Source organism: Elgaria multicarinata, chromosome 7 (genome assembly GCF_023053635.1).
Source record: "Elgaria multicarinata webbii isolate HBS135686 ecotype San Diego chromosome 7, rElgMul1.1.pri, whole genome shotgun sequence".
NCBI classification, from domain to species: domain Eukaryota; kingdom Metazoa; phylum Chordata; class Lepidosauria; order Squamata; family Anguidae; genus Elgaria; species Elgaria multicarinata.
The window spans coordinates 115,017,623-115,032,955 of NC_086177.1; the positions used below are offsets into that span (position 1 = coordinate 115,017,623).

The 15,333-nt window shown below is 52.6% G+C and overlaps 1 protein-coding gene across 1 annotated transcript; it reads right to left on the bottom strand.

The window, feature by feature from the left end:
- Positions 1-245: 245 nt before the first annotated feature.
- Positions 246-4,475, bottom strand: LOC134402013 (forkhead activin signal transducer 3-like). The gene is made up of 4 exons (XM_063131379.1): positions 4,257-4,475; positions 3,111-3,215; positions 1,052-1,214; positions 246-292 (listed from the first exon to the last, which is right to left on the bottom strand). Exons 1-4 carry the CDS (start codon positions 4,473-4,475, stop codon positions 246-248), a joined length of 534 nt encoding a protein of 177 aa, XP_062987449.1.
- Positions 4,476-15,333: the final 10,858 nt, after the last annotated feature.

Here is a 15,333-nt window from a genome sequence, read left to right on the forward strand (position 1 = left end):
TCAGGCAAAGACCGTTGTTCATTTATTTCATTTATTGCATTGCTTTCCCATGAAAAAGTGCACCCGAGAATAAAATACAGGTTAAATATAAGTAAGACACATACACAAAGGAGGAGGGGGGCCCAAGAGTTGTGACTCCCCCCTCCCCCCACAAAAACCAGCACTTGGCAAGGAGAGAGTGCAAAACTGTTAGTGCTGTGAAAAGGCAGGTGGGGTGGGGGGGCTGCCCCACCTGGCCCATGGAGTTAAGCAGCTGCAGTGCCAGGTGGGGGTGGGGTGGGTGGTTGGGGGGCTGTTAAAGACTTTCCAAAATTCACCTCCCCCTCCCCCCCATTAGCTTCCATTTCCTTTAAAGCGCTGCTTTCAGCATTGCTGGTGGAAGCACTTTGGATGGGGAAGACGGGATTCTTCACAAGAGTTGCCATCATGGAAATTCACTCCCTGGTACTCCGGAGGTCCCTTCAGGGGGGAAATTAAGAGTGTGGGGAAGAGTGGTAGGGAAAGAGGGAGGGGGGGTTCTGGACAAGGGGTCCAGTGGGGTCTGCACTGGGGTGCTGCCCCATTTGCATGGGCAGGGGTGGGGGCCCGGCTGCCAGGCTCCAGTAAGTGCCATTGGAAGAGGTGGCAGGGCCAGGGGGCACACTGGGCCGGGGGGCAAAGAGGGATGCCATGGGCAAGGTGGGCGGCCCCCAGCCCACGAAGACAGCCGCCCTGTACAGACCAGGCAGCTGGCCCTGGGGCCCTTGGGGCGGCCCTGGCTGTGGCCACACAGAGGCCTTGGGCTGGAGGGCAGAGTCCTCTTTGCAGCCGGCGTGCAGGAACAGAGGAGGGCTGGCAGGGCGGCTGGGGCCCGGCTGCTCTCTCCTGCCAGCAGGAGGAGAGGCACTGCCCGCAGCACGCTCTGGTCTGGGGTCCGAGGCCGCCCTGGGCACATCCTGCAGCAGCGACTCAATGCTGAACGTGCTCTTCAGGCGGGGCGGTGGGGGCCCCTCTGGGCCCCCTCCTCCACTGGCCACAGCTTCTGCCCCAGGAGTATGGTGGCCGGAGTAGCGCTGGCCGTGGAGCACATAGGGCGAGAGGTCAGGGACAAAGGCGGCTCCCTCCCGGCGCGAGACGGAGGTGTTCTGGAGCTTGAGCGCGTCCGGGGGGATGCGGCGGACGTCCACGGTCCAGTAGTTGCCCTTCGCCTTGGGATTCGTCGGATCCTTGAGCTCCTGCAGCAGAGGGAGAAGAAGGGGTGGGTGGGTGAGAAAGGAAGGCCGCGGGGCAGGGCTTGGGTGCGGAGAGAGCGGCAGCGCAAGGGGAGAGCGCCTCAGCCCGAAGGCAAAAAACCCGCCCTGAAATGCCGTAGAGCGGCTCAAAAACAATTTGGAAGCTCCGTCTTTGAGCAGACCGTCAGAGAACCAGAGAAAGCAACATCAAAAGTTATTTTAAACCAAGGAAACAGGATCCCAAAAATAGCAGAGGAGCTTCGAACAAAGCAGACAAGATGGCTGCCGGAAATGTCAATGTCAATGCCAATACACAATGGTTACTTCTAAAATAATGGGCATTCCCCCAGTTAACGTATCTTTTCGCTATTTGGGAGTCCAAATTAGGAAAAATATCAACAAAAATCATTAGTAATAATTATGGTAAAATCTGGAAATCCGTGCAAGTGGGCTGAAAAAGATGGAATCATATAAATCTTTCGTTATTAAGTAGAATATCAACAGTTAAAATGATGAGAGTTCCTCAATTTACTTATCTATTTTATGTTCTACCAAGAGAAGTCCCAATACATCTTAAGATCTGGCAAACCAAAACTGAAAAAAAATATTTTTAAAAGTAAGACACCTCGCACTCCAAAACTGTTAAGGTACTGGCCATTAACTGGGGGAGTATGGGCAGTCCCTAATCTTAAACTTTATTATGAAGCGTGTCAACTTAAGACACCTCTTATCTTTTATGAATGACTCACAAGAAAAGCAAACACCCAGATCCACGGATATACCCTTTATTAAAAAGGAGATCAGAAACGCCTTGAAAAACCAAAATACACTTCTTAAAGCCTATTTTGGTTTTTCCAAGGCGTTTCTGATAAGTAACCTTAGAGATACTAGGTAGTTATTTAAAAATTGCCACTATGCCACTAGATGTAACCTTGCTTTCTAAAAGTTGGCACAGGAAGCTGTTCCCAAACCCGGCTCAATAAAATAGCCCAATACCTACTTTTAAAAAGCAAGGTTACATCTAGTGGCATAGTGGCAATGTGTAAATAACTACCTGGTATCTCTAAGTGTGTATATAGTATATGTGACCACTGAGGAAGACCCTCCTTTAGGGTCGAAATGTGTTTGGTCTGGGTTTTTTTTTAAAAAAAATTCCTTGACTTTGAATGGGTTTCTAGTAATGTATTAAAAGGCTTTTATAATACTTATCCACCTTTGTAGTATATGTGAACACGGTTTGGTAGATTTACCCATGAAGTTGTATTAAAATCAATAAAAGAGTTTGTAAAAAAATGGAAAGAAAAAAAAAGGCAGCGGGGTCCAACCCAGAGCTTTATCGCACCCGCGTTATACTGTGCAATCCCTGCGAATTGCATGCAAAGGACTCCGAAGTTTTCCACCTTAGAATCTGCTTTGCGGGTGAAGGTCTCCCAGGCATCCTGCCTTCATTGTGCAAAGAAGCCAAAAGATTCGCCCTATTTATATTTAGCCCCTACTTATTGAGCGTACCCCTCGGGGAAGCCGCTGGGACGCAGGAGCAGGATTTTAAAGAAATGCTTACATCTGCGTAAGCTATAACGATAAAGACACCAAACTTGGCACAGGAATAGATATTAGGGAGAGCTTTAAGCACACCAAATTTGAATTGGATTGGGCCATCCGTTGATTTTTTAAAGGGATTTTTTTTACATTTCCCCCCTTCAACTCCCTTCCTGGTATGCAAAGGATCGCTGTCGCCCGGTAGCAAAAACAACCACAGTCGCGAAAGCTCAGCGCTTCGGGGAGAATCCCAGGGAAGCAGCTACCTGCGAGGAAGCACTCCTGGAGGCCCAGAACCGAGCCCTGCGCCCGTCCCACCCCCACAGCCCCCACCCCCTCCATCATTTCCCCGCTCCTTACCATGGCGAAGCACGGGTTGTTGGATAAATTGTGGCGGATGGAGTCCTTCCAGCCCTGGTAGCTCATCTTAAAAGACGGGAATTTTTGCCGGATCTCCTGGATAATCTGGTTGAGAAAATGGGCTCTTATTGGAGGCTGTCGACCGAAAAGCAACCGCCGCCGGGGGGGTCCCAGGCAGTCCTTGATCCGGGGAGACTCCAGTGGCAGCGCCCCCCACAGGCCCCGTTCCTTGGCAGAGTCTGTCGCGGGGGGGGGGCTCTTGCACAAACAGACGCTGCTGCAAGGAAAGGGGCCGGGGGAGGGCTGGCTCCAGGGGCCCAGGGCGCGAAGGAAAAGGTTGGGGGTCAGTCCTGATGGCCAGATCCAAGTCTACTGACCCCGGGGAGGGGAGGGGAGGGGAGGGGAGGGCAGCTGAGCCGGAAGCAGGGCGGCCTGGACCCGCTTCGGGAGGGAGCAGCTCCCCCCACCCCTCCCCCGCCCAGACACACACCTTGAAGGCGGAATGGAATTAGCTGGCCGGGGATGTGGAGCACCGAGGTCCGACGCAAGTAGAGCGCGAGGTTGGGCAAGGCTGCGCGCCGCTTGCGTGGGCAGAGAGGAAGACACGACTTCCCCCGCAGGAGCCCCCGCGTTGAGCGGGGAGCAGCTCGCCCCGGTGCCCAGCCCCGCGCTCCGGGCGTCCCGTGGGAGCCGCGCGGGCAGCAGGGCGCCCCCACCCGGCCGCTGCAACGAGCGCGCCTTCCGCCTTCCGTGGGGCTTTTCGCCAACCAAGCAGCCCGCGCAGGGCAAAGCCCTTGCGCCTCCGCGGAAAGACGTGCCGCCGGGAATAGGGCGGCCGGGCCTGGGGAAAGGCTATTCCGCACGTCCCCAAAATAGCCCTCCCCAAACACTACACTCCGGGCGGGGTGGGTGGCGCGCAAAGCCTCTCCAAGAGGCCGCCTGAGCCGAGGTTGCAAAAGGGGAAGTGGGCGCCCCCTGACCCCCCCCCGTATCCCATCAGGGGACCGAGCCAGAAGGCCAACCCCCCCCTCTGCGCCCCGCAGCCGGCTCTTCTCTTGCCGTCCTCTCCAACGGCAGGCAGCGGGGCCACGCCGGTGAGGCCCCGCAGCGCACGGCCAGGCGAGCAGCCCCGGCGGAGCGCCTTACCTGGCTGAGTTTGAGCTTCCGCTCGGGGGAGCCCTGGATCACTAGGGCGATCATGCCCAGGTAGGAGTAGGGCGGCTTGGGGTGCCGCCGATAGCGCTTCTTGGGGCGAGGGGCCAGGGCGGGGCGAGGGGCCAGGGCGGCTTCCTCCGGGGCCGCGGGGGCCTGCGGGTGGGGCGCCTGCGTTTCGGCCAGGGGGATGCGCGTCTGTCCCGGCTCCATGCTAGCTGTGGGGCCCCTGAAGAAGGCAGGGAACGTCTTCTTCATCCGGCTGAGAAAGGGGTGGGGGGTGGGGTTGCGAGGGCCATTTAAGTAGGGGCTCGGCCAAGGAGGCCCTTTTGTCATGCTGATGGGGGGCAGACCCCTTGCCCCCTTGGTCCAACCATTAGCAGAGACGCGCTAATCACCGGGCAGAAACCCGGCGACTGCTTTGGCCGGGGCCGATCCACAAACCCCCGCCGCGGGGGAAACATTCCGGGAGAAAAGCCCCTGCGAAGTAGCCCCCGCTGTGTGCCTGTGTGTGTGTGTGTGTGTGTGTGTGTGTGTGTGGATGGATTCCACGCCCCGGCTGATTTCGTTGCCTGGCTGGACCCGCCACGCTCCTGGGCAGGAAAAGCGCTTGCTTACTCCGGAGTAAGCGGGGAAGCGCTTACTCCGGAGTAAGAGGGCGCAGCTTCCGCGCTTTGGACACTGAGGCTGGAAGCCAAAGAGGGCATCGGGCTAGGGTTAGTCTGGGCTAAAGGCCGCACAGAAGGGAGTTGAACTATTCCTGCCTGCCGGCTATTCGCGGTGGCTGCTTTAATTTTATGCAGAGACAAGGCGGAGAGAAGTTGATCTGAACATTACACATACAAATACACATATAGCGGAAGCTCTCTGGGCGGTTCACACACACACAAAAAACCATTCAAATTATTATTATTATTATTATTATTATTATTATTATTATTATTATTATTATTATTTATATAGCACCATCAATGTACATGGTGCTGTACAGAGTAAAACAATAAATAGCAAGACCCTGCCGCAAAGGCTTACATTCTAATAAAATCATAATAAAACAATAAGGAGGGGAAGAGAATGCACCAAACAGGCAGTATAAAAGTCAGAACAAAATCAAGTTTTAAAAGCTTTAGGAAAAAGAAAAGTTTTTAGCTGAGCTTTAAAAGCTGCGATTGAACTTGTAGTTCTCAAATGTTCTGGAAGAGCGTTCCAGGCGTAAGGGGCAGCCGAAGAGAATGGACGAAGCCGAGCAAGGGAAGTAGAGACCCTTGCGCAGGTGAGAAACATGGCATCAGAGGAGCGAAGAGCACGAGCGGGGCAATAGTGTGAGATGAGAGAGGAGAGATAGGAAGGAGCTAGACCGTGAAAAGCTTTGTAGGTCAACTGGAGAAGTTAAGCCAATGAAGAGATTTCAGAAGTGGAGTAACATGGTCAGAGCGGTGAGCCAAGAAGATGATCTTAGCAGCAGAGTGGTGAACAGAAACCAAGGGACTGATGTGAGAAGAAGGAAGGCCAGTGAGAAGAAGGTTGAAGTACAATATAAAAGTACAACCAGGATAAAATCAGCAGCGGTGCAGAAATACAAATTTAAAATATAAATTTAGAACAGCAAAGTTAAAACTAAATTTATAGACCAGTAAAATGCTGAGAGAATAAAAAAAGTTCGGTTCTTGAGATTTGGGTCTTGAACCCCAATCGGGTTTCAGGCCTGGTTTTGGAACGGAAACTGCCTTGGTGGCCCTGTGGGATGACCTCTGTCGGGAGAGAGACGGGGAGTGCGACCCTGTTGGTTCTCCTGGACCTCTCAGCGGCCTTCGATACCATCGACCATGGTGTCCTTCTGGATAGGTTGTCTGAGCTGGGAGTGGGAGGCCCTGCGTTGCAGTGGTTCCACTCCTACTTGGATGGCCGATTCCAGAAGGTGGTGCTGGGGGATTATTGCTCTGTGCCGTGGCTCCTAAGCCATGGGGTTCCGCAGGGCTCTATCTTATCCCCTATGCTGTTTAAGATATACATGAAGCCGCTGGGGGAGGTTATCCGGAGATGTGGACTGAGGTGTCATCAATATGCAGATGATACCCAGCTCTACCTTTCCTTTTCATCAAACCCAGGTGAGGCAGTGACTGTTCTGAACCAGTGCCTGGGCACGGTAATGGACTGGATGAGGGCTAACAAACTGAGACTCAATCCAGACAAGACGGAGGTACTGTTAGCGGGTGGTTCTTCTGTCCGGCGAGGTGATGTTTGCCCTGTCCTGGACGGGGTTGCACTCTCCCTAAAGGATCGGGTCCGTAGTTTGGGGGTGCTTTTGGATCCAGAACTGTCACTTGAGGCACAGGTGAACTCAGTGGCAAAGAGCACCTTTTATCAGCTTAGGCTGATATAGCAACTGCTCCCTTATCTGGACGGTGATAGCCTAGCTACTGTTATCCATGCTCTGATAACCTCTCGTTTGGATTACTGCAAGGCGTTATATGTGGTCCGGAAGCTTCAGTTGGTACAAAACAGGGCAGCCCGTTTACTAACAGGGACTGGCTGGCAAGATCACATTACGCCAGTCCTTTTACAACTTCATTGGCTGCCAGCCCAGGTCCGGGCCCGATTCAAAGGGCTGGTATTGACATTTAAAGCCCTAAACAGTTTGGGGCCAGGTTATTTGAAGGAACGCCTCCTCCCATATGTTATTATTATTATTATTATTATTATTATTATTATTATTATTATTATTATTTATATAGCACCATCAATGTACATGGTGCTGTACAGATAACACAGTACATAGCAAGACCCTGCCGCATAGGCTTACAATCTAAGATCATCTACAGGGGCCCTTCTCTGTGAGCCCCTGCCAAAGGAAGTGAGGCAGGTGGCTACTAGGAGGAGGGCTTTCTCCGCTGTGGCACCCCGGTTGTGGAATGAGCTCCCCAGAGAGGTCCGCCTGGCGCCTACACTGTACTCCTTTCGTTGCCAGTTGAAGACCTTTTTATTCTCTCAGTATTTTAACATTTATTTTTAACTTAAATTTAAATCTTACTGTTTTAACTCTGTATTTTAATCTTATATCAATTTTGCTGCGTGGTTTTATCCTGGTTGTGCTTTTTATATTATAATTTGTATTTGTGCTTTAAACCTGTTGGTTGTTTTATTATGGTTTTAATTTTTGTGAACCGCCCAGAGAGCTTCGGCTATTGGGCAGTATAAAAATGTAATAAATAAATAAATAAATAAAAGCCTTCATCTGGTATCTGAAAGAATATAGTGTAGGTCCCAGGTGAACCTCCTTAGGGAGCTCATTCCACAGCTGGGGTGCCACAGCAGAGAAGGCCCTGCTCCTGGTAGCCACCTGCCTCACTTTCTTTGGCAGGGGCTCACGGAGAAGGACCCCTGAGGACGATCAATAAGTGTCAGTCCACCAATCTAGAGAGCCCGTGCTTTTCCTCGTGCATGACACTGGTGATCATTCCAACATCCCTGCAAGGTTGGCCATCTTTGTCCTCACATTCCTGACCCATGAGAGCACCCTGCAATCGAGAGGCTTGGCTCAGACCACCCCCCACTCCGTGTTTTTGGCTGAGGTGAGATCTGAACTGGGGCTTTGGTGGCTGCCATGACAGGCAGAACCTTTAACAGCAGTTGCAGGTCTTCTCAGCGTACAGCTGAAGCTTCCTCTGTTGAGCTGGCTGTTTTGAAGCTCAGGATTCCTGTTGGGAAGGAGGGAAGGAAGAGTCAGAGAATGTTCCTCCACCGGTGAAAGTGAGAGCAGAGGTGTTGCTGGTATTGTCTGGCTCATGGAGCCCAGCTGTGAAAAGAGGGCGTTGGAATCCCCCAGCTGCAGCTTCTGGGACTCTCTCTGGGGGGGGGTCACAGTGCATCGGTGTAGAACAGCCTTCCGCAACCAGGTGCTCCCCGGAGGAATTGGGCTACAAACCCCTACCACAGCTTTAGGGGCAGGTTTATCTCGGCTATTTTAAGGTGCTGGCCTGGAGATTTATTTATTTATTTATTTATTTATTACATTTTTATACCGCCCAATAGCCGAAGCTCTCTGGGCGGTTCACAAAATGCTGACTCCTCACCTAAATTCTTCCTTTGCAGCAGCATGACAGACAGAAATGAAAATGGTGAAGCTTATTTATTTATTGAAAACATTTATATCCCGCCCTATATCATGAAGATCTCAGATAAAAGCATACGGTATAAAACAATCACTATGCATGGAGAACTCTTGGGGAGTCAAAGATTATGTACTCATTTATTAATTAAATGCATATCTCACCTTTCCACCAAAAATGTGACTCAAGGTGGCCACAGTACTAAAATACCGTGATGAAGGTGCACGGAATGATGCATGGTGTGGAGAAAGTGGCTGGGGAAACGTTTTTCTCCCATTCATGAACCCCGTTGGGTCAGCCCATGGATCTAAAAGGCAGGAGGGTTGAGGGCACATCAATGGGAGGACTTCCTCACACAATGTGCAGTTCAATGATTGAATTCATTCCCACCAGATGTCGTCATGGCCACCAATTTGGAGGGCTTCAGAAGGGGGTTAGACAAGTTCCCGAAGAAGGAGGCGGCGACCAATGGCTATCGCCCAGGATGGACCAATATAGCATTCAAGAGGAAATGGTTTCATTGGTTTAAGTCAGGCAAGGAAGATTCCATTATTATTCATTGCAAGATCTAACGACTCATTTTTAGAGATCTTTCTTTCAGCCTGGGATAATTTAAATTTCATCACAGGTGGACATAACAGAGAGGAAAGAGACCATATAGGAGCTGTGCCTCTCTTTATTTTCTGGAGAGGGATTTACTTGGTTGGGGGAGTTTTCAAGAACGAAATGTATATGATGACTTCCAACCAAAAAAGAAAAAAAGGCGTTGCGGGATACGTGAAAATGAAGAGAGGGTGAAGAAAAGACAGGAGAAAAGGAATGGTAGAAATAGAAAAGCGAGGTAACTGTGGGATAGTTAAGCATAATTAAAGACCAGAACTACAGTAAAATTAGTGCCCCTCTACTTCAGTCCCAGCCAGGTTTTCCATAGGAAAACTCTGTACCAGGGGGCAGAGAATTATTTTTAAATTTTAATTAAAATACATTATCCTTACCTAGAACAAAATGGTGCTTACTCCTAAGTAAGTGTGTTCCACTGAAGAGGGAAATCCTATTTGATTCCTGTATTCATGCTAGTGTGACATGATAAGTTAAAGGCACAATTTTCATAGAATCATAGAATAGCAGAGTTGGAAGGGGCCTACAAAGCCATCGAGTCCAACCCCCTGCTCAATGCAGGAATCCACCCTAAAGCATCCCTGACAGATGGTTGTCCAGCTGCCTCTTGAAGGCCTCTAGTGTGGGAGAGCCCACAACCTCCCTAGGTAGCTGATTCCACCATCGCACTGCTTTAACAGTCAGGAAGTTTTTCCTGATGTCCAGCCGGAATCTGGCTTCCTTTAACTTGAGTCCGTTATTCCGTATCCTGCACTCTGGGAGGATGGAGAAGAGATCCTGGCCCTCCTCTGTGTGACAACCTTTTAAGTATTTGAAGAGTGCTATCATGTCTCCCCTCCATCTTCTCTTCTCCAGGCTAAACATGCCCAGTTCTTTCCGTCTCTCTTCATAGGGCTTTGTTTCTAGACCTCTGATCATCCTGGTTGCCCTCTTCTGAACACGCTCCAGCTTGTCTGCGTCCTTCTTGAATTGTGGAGCCCAGAACTGGACGCAATACTCTAGATGAGGCCTAACCAGGGCCGAATAGAGAGGAACCAGTACCTCACGTGATTTGGAAGCTATACTTCTATTAATGCAGCCCAAACTAGCATTTGCCTTTCTTGCAGCCATATCGCACTGTTGGCTCATATTCAGCTTGTGATCTACAACCATTCCAAGATCCTTCTCGTTTGTAGTATTGCTGAGCCAAGTGTCCCCCATCTTGAAACTGTGCATTTGGTTTCTATTCCCTAAATGTAGAACTTGGCAAAACTTGATGTTGTGCAGACTTCTACTGTTACTTTCTACTGTTAGTTTTACCCTACCCTGTGCCTGTTTACCCTACCCTGTACCTGTTTGCATTCTCTTCCCCTCCTTATTGTTTTACTATGATTCTATTAGATTGTAAGCCTATGCGGCAGGGTCTTGCTATTTACAGTTTTACTCTGTACAGCACCATGTACATTGATGGTGCTATATAAATAAATAATAATTATAATAATAGTTTATCCCTCTTAAATTTCATTCTGTTGTTTTCAGCCCAGCACTCCAGCCTATCAAGATCACTTTGAAGTTTGTTTCTGTCTTCCAGGGTATTAGCTATCCCACCCAATTTTGTGTCATCTGCAAATTTGATCAGCTTTCCCTGCACCTCCTCGTCCAAATCATTAATAAAAATGTTGAAGAGCACTGGGCCCAGGACTGAGCCCTGCGGCACCCCACTCGTTGCCTCTCCCCAGTTTGAGAAGGTTCCATTGATAAGTACTCTTTGAGTCCGATTCTGTAGCCAACTGTGGATCCACCTAATAGTTGTTCCATCTAGCCCACTTTTAGCTAGTTTGTTAATCAGAATGTCATGTGGTACTTTGTCAAAAGCTTTGCTGAAGTCAAGATATATGACATCCACAGCATTCCCACAGTCCATTTTAGGCATGTTTGAACAGAAAAAAAGTCCTTCAACTCCTAGAATCCCCTCTAAATGGGAAGCACCCGCCCCAAGCTTGCCAAGGGAGGGAGGGAAAAGAGAGTGAATGCGTTTGCAGCCTGCGTGGCAGGGCACACCAATTGGATTTTGAATAAAGTATTCCACTAATTGTCACTGTTTTGAATTTTATTGTTATTATCTTCCTTAGTGGGTCGTTGAAACCCCCTATTCTGAATGAGGATTTTTAAAGTGTAGGGTAGGGGGCGCTGGGCATGAACTTGTGTAACCAAGGGGGCGGTGACCTGAAAAAGTTTGGGAACCACTGAGCTAAACCGGCTCAGACGTTGGCAGGTGCTATACTAGAGTGACCAGATTTAAAAGAGGGCAGGGCACCTGCAGCTTGAACTGGTGTGATGAAGAGGGAATTTCACCAGGTTCTCCATATATACAAATGACACCTGCTGAAATTCCCTTTTCTATGCAACTGCTAAAGATACAGGAGCCCTGTCCTCCTTTCCATAGAGTCACCCTAAGGGAATCCTACAACAAAACAGGGTTTTATGTTAACAGGATTATTATTTATTATTATTATTTATTTATATAGCACCATCAATGTACATGGTGCTGTACAGAGTAAAACAGTAAATAGCAAGACCCTGCCGCATAGGCTTACAATCTAATAGAATCATAGTAAAACAATAAGGAGGGGAAGAGAATGCAAACAGGTACAGGGTAGGGTAAGCAGGCACAGGGTAGGGTAAAACTAACAGTAGAAAGTAACAGTAGAAGTCTGCACAACATCAAGTTTTAAAAGCTTTATGAAAAAGAAAAGTTTTTAGTTGAGCTTTAAAAGCTGCGGTTGAACTTTTAGTTCTCAAATGTTCTGGAAGAGCGTTCCAGGCGTAAGGGGCAGCAGACGAAAATGGACGAAGCCGAGCAAGGGAAGTAGAGGCCCTTGGGCAGGCGAGAAACATGGCATCAGAGGAGCGAAGAGCACGAGCGGGGCAATAGTGTGAGATGAGAGAGAAGAGATAGGAAGGAGCTAGACCGTGGAAAGCTTTGAAGGTTAACAGGAGAAGTTTATATTGGATTCTGAAGTGAAGCCAATGAAGAGATTTCAGAAGCGGAGTAACATGGTCGGAGCGGCGAGCCAAGAAGATGTACCCCAACCAGGGATCTCTTCTCTGAGAGCTCAGGACGTACCCATGTGACCCCCCACCCAGGTTGCATTGGATGAGTAGGCTGGATTGAGAGATGCACTGCTGTGCCCGAGAGCAACCTTTAAAGATTTTTTTGGGTCAAAAGGAACCCAGATCTCCTTGGCTAAAAACACATCAGGCAAAGACCGTTGTTCATTTATTTCATTTATTGCATTGCTTTCCCATGAAAAAGTGCACCCGAGAATAAAATACAGGTTAAATATAAGTAAGACACATACACAAAGGAGGAGGGGGGCCCAAGAGTTGTGACTCCCCCCTCCCCCCACAAAAACCAGCACTTGGCAAGGAGAGAGTGCAAAACTGTTAGTGCTGTGAAGAGGCGGGGGGGAGGGGGGCTGCCCCACCTGGCCCATGGAGTTAAGCAGCTGCATTGCCAGGCGGGGGTGGGGTGGGTGGGTGGGGGGCTGTTAAAGACTTTCCAAAATTCACCTCCCCCTCCCCCCCATTAGCTTCCATTTCCTTTAAAGCGCTGCTTTCAGCATTGCTGGTGGAAGCACTTTGGATGGGGAAGACGGGATTCTTCACAAGAGTTGCCATCATGGAAATTCACTCCCTGGTACTCCGGAGGTTCCTTCAGGGGGGAAATTAAGAGTGTGGGGAAGAGTGGGAGGGAAAGAGGGAGGGGGGGTTCTGGACAAGGGGTCCAGTGGGGTCTGCACTGGGGTGCTGCCCCATTTGCATGGGCAGGGGTGGGGGCCCGGCTGCCAGGCTCCAGTAAGTGCCACTGGAAGAGGTGGCAGGGCCAGGGGGCACACTGGGCCGGGGGGCAAAGAGGGATGCCATGGGCAAGGTGGGCGGCCCCCAGCCCACGAAGACAGCCGCCCTGTACAGACCAGGCAGCTGGCCCTGGGGCCCTTGGGGCGGCCCTGGCTGTGGCTTTCTCACCCGACTGAAGAAGTCCTTTCCTGCCTTCTTCAGGGGCCCCACAACGAACATGGAACCCGGACAGGCGCTTACCCTGCAGGCCGAAACCCAGGCGCCCAACCCGCAGCCCCCCGCGGCCCCGGAGGAAGCTGCCCTGGCCCTTCGCCCCACCGGCCCTAAGCGCAAGAAGCGCTATCGGCGGCACCCCAAGCCGCCCTACTCTTATCTGGGCATGATCGCCCTGGTGATCCAGGGCTCCCCCGAGCGAAAGCTCAAACTCTCCCAGGTAAGGCGCTCCGCCGGGTGCGCTGGCTGTGCTGCGGGGGGCCCCCATCAGCATGACAAAAGGGCCTCCTTGGCTGAGCCCCTACTTAAGTGGCCCTCGCAACCCCACCCCCACCCCTTTCTCAGCCGGCTGAAGTCCTTCCCTTCCTTCTTCAGGGGCCCCAGAACGAACATGGAACCCAGACAGGGGCTTATCCTGCAGGCCAAAACGCAGGCGCCCCACCCGCAGCCCCCCGCGGCCCCGGAGGAAGCTGCCCTGGCCCTTCGCCCCACCGGCCCTAAGCGCAAGAAGCGCTATCGGCGGCACCCCAAGCCGCCCTACTCTTATCTGGGCATGATCGCCCTGGTGATCCAGGGCTCCCCCGAGCGAAAGCTCAAACTCTCCCAGGTAAGGCGCTCCGCCGGGTGCGCTGGCTGTGCTGCGGGGGGGCCCCCATCAGCATGACAAAAGGGCCTCCTTGGCTGAGCCCCTACTTAAGTGGCCCTCGCAACCCCACCCCCACCCCTTTCTCAGCCGGCTGAAGTCCTTCCCTTCCTTCTTCAGGGGCCCCAGAACGAACATGGAACCCAGACAGGTGCTTATCCTGCAGGCCAAAACGCAGGCGCCCCACCCGCAGCCCCCCGCGGCCCCGGAGGAAGCTGCCCTGGCCCTTCGCCCCACCGGCCCTAAGCGCAAGAAGCGCTATCGGCGGCACCCCAAGCCGCCCTACTCTTATCTGGGCATGATCGCCCTGGTGATCCAGGGCTCCCCCGAGCGAAAGCTCAAACTCTCCCAGGTAAGGCGCTCCGCCGGGTGCGCTGGCTGTGCTGCGGGGGGCCCCCATCAGCATGACAAAAGGGCCTCCTTGGCTGAGCCCCTACTTAAGTGGCCCTCGCAACCCCACCCCCACCCCTTTCTCAGCCGGCTGAAGTCCTTCCCTTCCTTCTTCAGGGGCCCCAGAACGAACATGGAACCCAGACAGGTGCTTATCCTGCAGGCCAAAACGCAGGCGCCCCACCCGCAGCCCCCCGCGGCCCCGGAGGAAGCTGCCCTGGCCCTTCGCCCCACCGGCCCTAAGCGCAAGAAGCGCTATCGGCGGCACCCCAAGCCGCCCTACTCTTATCTGGGCATGATCGCCCTGGTGATCCAGGGCTCCCCCGAGCGAAAGCTCAAACTCTCCCAGGTAAGGCGCTCCGCCGGGTGCGCTGGCTGTGCTGCGGGGGGCCCCCATCAGCATGACAAAAGGGCCTCCTTGGCTGAGCCCTTACTTAAGTGGCCCTCGCAACCCCACCCCCACCCCTTTCTCAGCCGGCTGAAGTCCTTCCCTTCCTTCTTCAGGGGCCCCAGAACGAACATGGAACCCAGACAGGGGCTTATCCTGCAGGCCAAAACGCAGGCGCCCCACCCGCAGCCCCCCGCGGCCCCGGAGGAAGCTGCCCTGGCCCTTCGCCCCACCGGCCCTAAGCGCAAGAAGCGCTATCGGCGGCACCCCAAGCCGCCCTACTCTTATCTGGGCATGATCGCCCTGGTGATCCAGGGCTCCCCCGAGCGAAAGCTCAAACTCTCCCAGGTAAGGCGCTCCGCCGGGTGCGCTGGCTGTGCTGCGGGGGGCCCCCATCAGCATGACAAAAGGGCCTCCTTGGCTGAGCCCTTACTTAAGTGGCCCTCGCAACCCCACCCCCACCCCTTTCTCAGCCGGCTGAAGTCCTTCCCTTCCTTCTTCAGGGGCCCCAGAACGAACATGGAACCCAGACAGGTGCTTATCCTGCAGGCCAAAACGCAGGCGCCCCACCCGCAGCCCCCCGCGGCCCCGGAGGAAGCTGCCCTGGCCCTTCGCCCCACCGGCCCTAAGCGCAAGAAGCGCTATCGGCGGCACCCCAAGCCGCCCTACTCTTATCTGGGCATGATCGCCCTGGTGATCCAGGGCTCCCCCGAGCGAAAGCTCAAACTCTCCCAGGTAAGGCGCTCCGCCGGGTGCGCTGGCTGTGCTGCGGGGGGCCCCCATCAGCATGACAAAAGGGCCTCCTTGGCTGAGCCCCTACTTAAGTGGCCCTCGCAACCCCACCCCCACCCCTTTCTCAGCCGGCTGAAG